The 8,926-nt window shown below is 54.2% G+C and overlaps 1 protein-coding gene across 1 annotated transcript; it reads right to left on the bottom strand.

Moving 5' to 3' along the window:
* Nucleotides 1-3,179: 3,179 nt before the first annotated feature.
* On the bottom strand, nt 3,180-6,982 carry VOLCADRAFT_105017 (uncharacterized protein; the record flags this gene model as incomplete). The annotated part of the gene is made up of 5 exons (XM_002951127.1): nt 3,180-3,302; nt 4,529-4,597; nt 5,812-5,866; nt 6,530-6,750; nt 6,848-6,982. The coding sequence occupies 5 exons, from the start codon at nt 6,980-6,982 to the stop codon at nt 3,237-3,239; spliced, it is 546 nt and encodes a 181-aa protein (XP_002951173.1). The 3' UTR covers nt 3,180-3,236.
* Between the last annotated feature and the right edge of the window lie 1,944 nt (nt 6,983-8,926).

The following is an 8,926-nucleotide window of genomic DNA, read 5'->3' as shown; positions in this document are numbered from 1 at the left end:
AGAAGCACGGCACTAATGCATCTCACGATACGGCGCAGTGTCGTGTCTTAAATCCCCCAAAGACGAAGTCCGCGCTTTTGACCTCTGACATCCCCTCCGGTATTGTTGAGCGTTTGGTTGCCTTGATTTCCCAGGGACAGGGCAGCGCGTCGACCTCAGGGGGGTCCAGAGGAATGGGCGGGCAAAAGCAGAAGGGGGCTGGGCCATCTAAGCCCAAGCAGGGACAGGGTGCTAGCGAATCGCGGGGGAATAGGCCATCTTGCGAGTTCTGCGGAACCATGGGTCACCAGCAGAGCAAGTGCTTCATTTTCCACCCCGAGCTCGCTCCCGCGGGCTACGAGCCCGCTAACCCAGCCCTGAAGGTTTTATTTCTGCAGCGCAAGAAGGCGGTTGAAAAGAAGGCGGCCTTGGCGGCGGCTGTTGCCGCAGCTTTCGAGGACGACTTCGCAGCAGAGGACGAGGGGGATGAGGAGGCGGCCTGCTGCACGACGCAGTTCCATGAAGCGGCGTCGAACGTCTCTCCCAGCCAGCAGGCCAGGATGGCGCCGCTCACATGGACGCGCAGCGCACAAGAGGTAAGGTGCAACAGCGCCGTAGCTTAATTGGTAAAGCACCACCTTAACCGGTGGGAGATGTGGGTTCGAATCCCACCGGCGTCACCATGGGTTGTGAGACTTGTTCGCTGAGAATGTATCAGCCTCTGAGGCTCTCCTCAGGGCAACCCGTGGTGTATGTGATGACAAGTCCGTCACCAGAAGGCTAGGCGCCGAGGAGGAGGAGGAATGGATGCACAAGGTCAATGGAGCTGTCCAAGCAAAGTACCTATCAAGAAGCTGCTGTAGCATGGCTAGGCCGAACCTCGCACGAGCCTTAGATGGTGACCTCTACGAGGGGTGCGGAATCCCCCAGCGGGTGAAGCGGGTCGTAGGGGGTTAACTACCCTCCGCCAGGACAAAGCGCAGGGTGCTGTGTAGAGTGCAGTAGTGTAAGGGTAGGGAGGCGGTGCGACATGCACGTGGCCTGAAGTTGTAACAGGAGCACCAGACTCCGGCAGGTTGCGATAACTGGTCGTGTCCCACAGCGATAGTGTGGCGTCCTCACCAACGATAGGTGGAACTCTAGGGTGGAAAAGGGCCCGTAGAGGTGACGCGGTGGGAATATAGCATATAGGACTGACTAGGTGCAGACCTCAGAGCGTTCCCCCCTTAACACACGCCAGGTTGAGCGGACACCGGTGTAACAATAATAATAATAATAATAAGGTGCAACAGCTTAGCCACCATGCATTCGCAGGCTGTTCCTAAGTCCTTCACTCCTGCCCCTTTAGTCACGAAGCAATATCCGCCACCGACACCACCCGTGGCGAGCAACTCAAAACGCACTCATGTGCTGTATGACCATAGTCTCTTGCGTAAAATCTCCGACATGCCTGTCGGCACATTTTTTAACCTGCTTTGTCAGCAGGGGCTGCCTTCCACCGGCGGCCCCTTAGACGCTAAACCCCATCCCCCAAGTACGGCCCAAGCAATGCAGGGTTCCAGCTCAGTTTCGAGCAGCTTCGGGGAGGGATTTTCCACGCTTCAGGCCGACAAGAGTGTGCAGCTCGCCTGTTTCCCGGCGGCAGCACCGGAGCTGGTCACGCCATCTCCCCTTGATTCTGGCCTGGCGTCTTTTGCCCTGGCGGCCCAAGGGCGCGCCAAACCCTCCGACCACCGTGGTGCCGGTTTTGAGTACCAGGTAAGTGGGGTTAAGGGTCCGCCTCCACGCACTCTGTCGGAGCTCTCGCCTGATGAGCGGGAGCAGGCTTTAGCGGTTAATCCGTCGGCGGCGCGTTACATGGGGGAACCCGAGGGTCTGTATTACTACGAAAAGGGGGCGTGTGTGTTGGTTCAGGGGCAGCGCGACAGGGCAGCTCCGGAGGCGTTGCGTGATTTTGCCGCAACGGTTAACGTAATGCCGACCAGTGTAGCCAAAGCGCTTAACCTACCCATAGTAGAGACCACCACGCGTTTGTCCACCTCGTTGCAGCTAGGGGGTGCTGTGCGAGGGGAGTTGGACACATCCAACATCTTTTTCGAGCTTCTTCCGGGCACGCCGCATGCCACGCGGGTCCCGCTTACTAAAACCCTGGTCGTTGACGAACGACCAGACCTGTTTCAGCTCCTAGTGGGTAACGAACAGGCGAAATTCTTGGGGGACGCTCTGGAATCATATCCCGAGCCTAGGCTGCACTTTTATCCCAACTTCTTGCAGCACCCCGACTACAAAGTCACCATTCCCATGCGCAAGCTTGTGAAGCACAAGCCTTCTCAGCATGGTTCACTTGTGGGAGTTGCGTGGGTCAGCATGGCCATTCCCAGCACCTCTCCTCCCGGCTCCGAGCTGGGGGGAGGGGAATCCACCGCTGACATCCCTCTTTTTCCGCACCAGTCCTCTCATTCCTCTGAGCAGGGCACGTCAACCGCCTACGTCAACAACACTAGGCGAGATTACTGGGGCAACTTCGCGTCCCGGTTATCAGTTGGTGTGAATCAGTTCGGTTCCACTTTCCTTATGCTTCTTATGTATGCCACTTTCTTTGTGGACGCATTTAACGTGTGTTTTGTCAGCCCCGTTCTCACGGCGTCTGGTGCCGTTCTTTCGTACACGGCCAACGGTTTAATAGATCACGCATGCCTAGCCACACGACCCATGCCTGTTTCCTCTTCGCGCCACCCTAGGAGGCCTCCTGTTCGCACAGGAAGAAAGAAGCCACTGTATAGGCGTAGGTCTTTGTTAGGCAAACCCGCATTACAGCCACGTAGCGGCTGGCACTTTGCTTCGTTTGCTCTCGTTGCATCCCTGTTGCTAACTCTAGCCGCAGGAGTGCAGGTGCCAACTGGGATCAGCAGCTGCCTTACATCATGTTGGGTTACAACTGTTCGAAGCAGCAGTCTACTGGTTTCAGCCCATACAGTTTGCTCCACGGAGTTCAGCCCACTATACCACCCGCGGTGAAGCAGCGCTTTGAGGAGGACATCTCCTTCGATTCTCTGGAGGAGGCTTCTGATGCTCTCCTTAAGCGTGGCGAGGCTATGCGTCGTAACATGAGTATTGCAGGGGAAAATTTACTTATCGCCCAGCATAGGGATACGTTACGATATGCCGCTTTGCGTGCTGGGGGTAACCATCCTAGGTTGCGCAGGTTTGACGTAGGGGATTATGTTTATTATCGTAATACTAGTTCGCGTACGGCGTTAGATCATAAGGTTCAACCTGCCGTACTTCGCGTTAGTGAGGTGCGTCCCAGTGGCGTACTTGTTCTGCAAGGTCAAGACGGTCAAACCATGCAAACGCATGTTATGCACTGTGCACCTTGTCATTTGCCTATTTTAGACGAGGTTGTCGATCCTCGCTTGTCCCGACCTCATGCTGATTTGTCCTGTGAGGTTTGCAAAATGCCTGATGGGGATGCTTCTCTGTGATAGCTGTGGGACGGGTTGGCATACTAATTGCCTGAAACCGCCTCTCAAACAAATCCCCGACGGCACTTGGGTGTGTCCTAATTGTCTTTCTAAAGGCATCACCGTAGGACAAATAAACTCTCGATCTTTGGCTAACTCTGGTAGTAATTCCAATAAATCCAGCACTAAGCCTGTTCCTCCGCAATATCTTGCCGAATTACAAGGGTCACGAGTATTTGGATCTAATTCCGGACCCTCTGGCAGTCGTGCCGCGAGAACCGGTGCCGCTACCTATGCCGGTAAACGAGGCAGGAAGCATTTCTTCGAGGTGCTTTACCAGGACGGCGAATTGGAGCTGGTGGATGTTGTGCAGCTGCGCAATATGCTTGCACCTAAGTCTGCCCGCCCAAGGCGAGCGGTGGGAGCAGCGGCGGTTGCAGCAGCCGCATCGAAACTGGAGCACTGGAGTTTGGATTCAGCCGCGGATGTTCCGATGGCGCTGGATCTGGCTATGGCGGGAGACCATTCAGTATTCAAGACAGCTTTGGTCACTAATCAATTATTCGAGCAACGTCTTCAACTTCCGTCCGTACCGCAGTCGCATGTCGACGTGTTGTGAGGAGCGTTGCGTTGGAGCTTGGTTAATAACGTAATTCTGCCATACGAGGTTTCAAATCCTTTGCGTGTCGCTTTGTTGTCTTCTGGCGCGCGCGTCTTGAAAGGGAAGCCGGTAAAATTTAGTGATCCCTTGTCGCCTCAGTTTTACGGCGGCGTAGATAAGCAGTTTACATCAGTAGATGCAGCAGTGTTGTCAATCACTGGCGCATTGTTAGATTTGGCGATTCCAGCCGCGATTAAGTCTGTTAAGGGCTTTGTGGTCGCTAGAGTTCCGGTAGATCACATATCGGGTGCTGATGAAGCGCGTATGAAGTGGTTGCGCAGTTTGCAAGATAAGGATCGTTTGTTGATGTTGAGTTGTCCTTCCGTTGAGTCTGAGTACCAGTCTTTTATCTGGCTGATTGTGTTCACGAATCCGGCTATCAAGCGTGTGATTTTGAAGGATGGCAGCTTAGCTGAGCACTTACTTTGAAGGTGCGTACATGGAGCTTTCCACGGGCATTCACCATCTCGGCTTCGCCCGCTGGGGGGGGAGTCTGCCGTACGCACGTGTTTTGTTCGGTGCTACAGTCATGTGACGCGACAGCTGTCACGACATTTTAGCGTCACGTTCATTTTACCGTCTTTTATAATCGTCTTAGGTTATAATCGGTGTGAATACGCGAATTTCGTGTATTATCGCGTAGGGTGTTTGGTTCTTATCTTACACTTCGCTGATCGACTTATGGACGAGATGCGAATGTACGCTCGTTTGCGTAGGTTTATGTATTTTACCTGTGAAATGTTCATTTCTTGTGTGAATGTTCTGTCACACGGTTATAGGGTGTTTCACTTGTGTCATTTGTGGACTATACGTCGTGGTCGTACTCGAGGCTTATCTTTTGAGGGCCTCCTGTGATCGACAGTGAGACTTCGGTATTTATAGCCGGCAGCGAGCTTGGAAAAGTCGCTTTACGGCTCATGATTGGAACATTGTAAAGTTCTCTGAGCTAGACAACAAGCCCTGTGCGGACCTCCCTTCTCATAAGCCGCATAAGTAACTTCCCTTCACCAGCCGAACTCCTGTGTGGGCCGCTCAACGCCCATATCCTTCACGCCGGGCATACTCAGTTGGTAAGGTAAATCTTTATCGCTGTTGATTGATTGCCTGGAGGGAATCTTGACCCCTTTCGCGGGTTGCTATTTGCTACGTATTAAGACTTGCCCGTTCGTGTGCCGTCTAGTCAGCATTCCAGCTACCTGCAGGACTTCGCCAAGCCACCCTGCCTTCCTTCCATTCCGAACCCAGGTCACCGACAGCAGAGAAAACGGACGAAGAAAAGACACAGACTTAACACGACAAACAACAAACACAAGGCCGCGAATGGAGACACACGAACCCATTCAGCGCCAAAAGAAGTACTTGAACTTAGTCCAGAACCAGCGGTGTTGGAGCCGGCGGTACCAACAGATATCAAACAAAGCGAAACTGCTCCGAAATCAGGGGAATTCAAATCGCTGGTGACACAACGCGATGAAAAGACCAACTACCTGCACGGTGCCTTCCGAGCGCACACCTCCACACAACAAATTCCTTCATATTCGCTGTAACTGCATGTCCGCTCCCCTGCACAATATACAACTAAGGCGCTTCCTCATTGGAGGTCCCATTGCCCCTACAAGATATTACGAGCCCCTGGGGGAGGGGGTGAAATGCTAGGAAAGTGCACCTCGGGGGCACACGACCCCGCAATTGCAGCGCCACACTGACCGACCGAGTGCCATGCGAAAGCACCCACACTACGACTGCACCCGCACTGCCAGACCTGCCAGGAAGGGGGGGTAGATAGGTGCTCGACGCACCCGCACCCAGCGCAAACAGCTCCGTATTCGAAGGCAGGAACACAAGGTCAACCGCCAACTCCATCAACTGTTGCCACCAAGGTTGGGCCGTCCAGTACGGCACGACTAGGAAAGATACCCTAGCACTGCTTGAGTGCACGTGTTTTCCTCCCTGATTAAGACAACACGCTGCTGAAAGAACGGAAGAAAGGACTCTAATGCATGATGGACAGCGTGCAACTCCTTCCAACTGATGTGTTTGTAGAGCTCTGATGCTGACCAATAACCGTGCGCCACACGATCATACAGGACCGCGCCCCACGAATGGCGTGAAGCATCCACCGAAAGCTCAACTGCAGCAGGGCCTTGGTGAATAGCCGCCGAGCAATGGTGGGTAGGGAAGTCCGCCCACCACCCGAAGCCACGTAATGACCCACGGGGCAAGCACACTCGACCGGACCAACCAACCGGTTGCTTCACATCATCGTAAAAATTGCGGAGAAATAAGAGAGCTGGAGTAAGGGCCAATTTGATGCTCTGTGCAAAACTACAAAACTTAGCCAGCTCACACTTCTGCACCAGACATGATCCGCAACCCGCAACCCGATCGCCAGCCACCGCAATTTGGCGAGCTTTTACTTACGCACCTGAACACACCAGCTGCCGTATTGACCGTAATGCCTAAGTGATACACTGACTGCGACGGCTCCCACTGGCACTTGGTGGGATGACATGACAAACCCAAAAACTCGATACTCTCACGCACCCAGCACGCGCAAAAACTTGCTTGCTCCTCGGAAGTAAACATGATTAGGAAATCATCCAAATACGGTAGTACTCGCGCACCCGGACGTGAAGGACGCTCTGTCTGGGAAACGGGAAAAAATTTGTGGGGTGAGAGCAAGGGGCGAGGGACACTTGTGACCCTTGCCCGCCGCAGCCAAAGAATCCCGCCAAATACGCACCACATTGCGCATGTACTGCTGAAGAGACGGTGTCTCTCTGGGACCTAGCAGACACGGCCAAGAGTAATTGGCCGTTACACGTAGTCGGGAGGTCCGCGACCTGCCACCGATAGCCCCTTGCTTGGGCGTAAACATATTGAGTCTGAGGTGCTGTTACCGACACACAGCAGGGGCTTTAAGGTAGCCTGTCCTGACGGGCGGCCTGTCAGTATTCTAGCACCTTGACAGCCGCCAGTCATAACAGCCTGACGTGGGGCCTTTTGCAGGCCACGGGGCGACACGGCACACCCCCTTCACACCAACATGCCCCCTCGAGTCGCACCAGGGGCCTGACTGCAAACTGCTATTACTGATGAGCTCGCTCAGCTGCCAAGTCCGCGGTCCAGGTCGGCTGCTCAACGCTCAGCAGACACAATCGCAGCTTGCCAGCCTTCAGCCTGTTGGCTTTGCGGTCTGGTGCCGCAGTCCAAACACACACGGAAAACAGCATGGCACAGCACCTTATGCCCTGCCTATGGCGCCCTTCAGGCATTAACCTGCCCATTCGGGAGCCTGCCATGCGCCCTTGGTGCCCTCCTAGCTCGACACACTTCCTCTAAGCCTGCAGCATTTTTTCCACTCCCCCCTCGCATGGTGCTCTGTCGATCTAAGTGACGCCCAGCACCGTGCGGCAGTGCACGAACTTGATTTCACCCAGTGCCTTGGTGAGAATGTCAGCCACCGTGTTGTTGGTGGTACAATAGCTGAGCTTAACCTCACCACACACGGCCGTTTCACGCATGATGTGGTGGTGCACATCGATATGCTTGGAGCGCACCAACATGATGGGGTTGTTGCCGAGGCTGAGCGCGCCTTGTGAATCCAGCTGGATGTTGATGGCGCCGGGTGACAGGTCCAGGTCGCCCGCCAGCTTGTGCAGCCACATAGTGCCTCGTGCACGGCTGCTGCGGCGGCCTGGTACTCGGCCTCCACGGACGAGGCAACCAAGGTGCGCTGCAACTGGCTGCTCCAGCTGACCGCTGCACTGCCGAGCAAGAATGTGTAGCCTGTGGTGGACCGGCAGGCGGCTGGGTCGCCGGCCCAGTCCGCATCACTGTACCTGCCGAAGTTGCTGGTGTTGCTGCAGCTGTCGCCACGGTACCGCAGCCCAAGTGTGCAGGTGCCGGATAGGTAGCGCATCATGCCCAGCACGAGGCCCATGTGGGCCTTGGTGGGCACGGGCACGTGTCACACAAGCATGCTCAGAGTGTGTGTAATGTCCGGCAGTGATGTTTTTTTCATTTAGGGGGGGTCTCAATTCATTCCGACCTAAGTAACAAAGTTGCTAGCGTCGCCGTAATGTATTCCTTAAGAGTGGGCCCCCCCCCGATAAGTTACAACTCCCCTCATAGACCAAGAGGCACGCACTGTGTTGGCGCGTTTTCGTACATGTGCGCACTCTTCATGCACATGCATAGATAGTTCTGGCACTGTTTGTGAACAAAAATACCCGGCCCAGGCAATCTGCCATCTGTGGGGATTTTCTTTCTGCTTGTCCCGCCAGGCACCCCTACCAACTCATAGGGGGTCTAACAGCGGCTAACTTCTTAGGCGGGGCTGTCAGCCGGGCTCATTATCAGCTGCTGACGATAGTTGTCAACGTGGCATAACAGCCAGTTAGACACTGGGTTAGAGGCTGTTTGGTCCTGTTAGGCCCTGTGACTGACATGTACCTGGAGCCCACACTGTTAACAGTTGTCTGATTCTAGGGACTGTTAGCAGCTGTAAGGACCTGTAACAGAGCGCTTTCTGCCACAACAGGATATTGTTGACAGGATGTTACATTCTGGTTGGGTCACCCAGATGCTGAGAAAGAATTTTTGACGGCTGTTAGGTTTTTTTAAGTTAACAGTTGTCTGATTCTAGGGACTGTTAGCAGCTGTAAGGACCTGTAACAGAGCGCTTTCTGCCACAACAGGATATTGTTGACAGGATGTTTCATTCTGGTTGGGTCACCCAGATGCTGAGAAAGAATTTTTGACGGCTGTTAGGGTTTAGGGAAGGTAATTGTTAGCAATTGTTCAATTCACTTAAGTTGTA

This window comes from Volvox carteri, assembly GCF_000143455.1.
Source record: "Volvox carteri f. nagariensis unplaced genomic scaffold VOLCAscaffold_22, whole genome shotgun sequence".
Classification (NCBI taxonomy): Eukaryota; Viridiplantae; Chlorophyta; class Chlorophyceae; order Chlamydomonadales; family Volvocaceae; genus Volvox; species Volvox carteri.
Note: the sequence above shows the minus strand (reverse complement) of the source record. Positions and strands in the feature narration are given on the sequence as shown.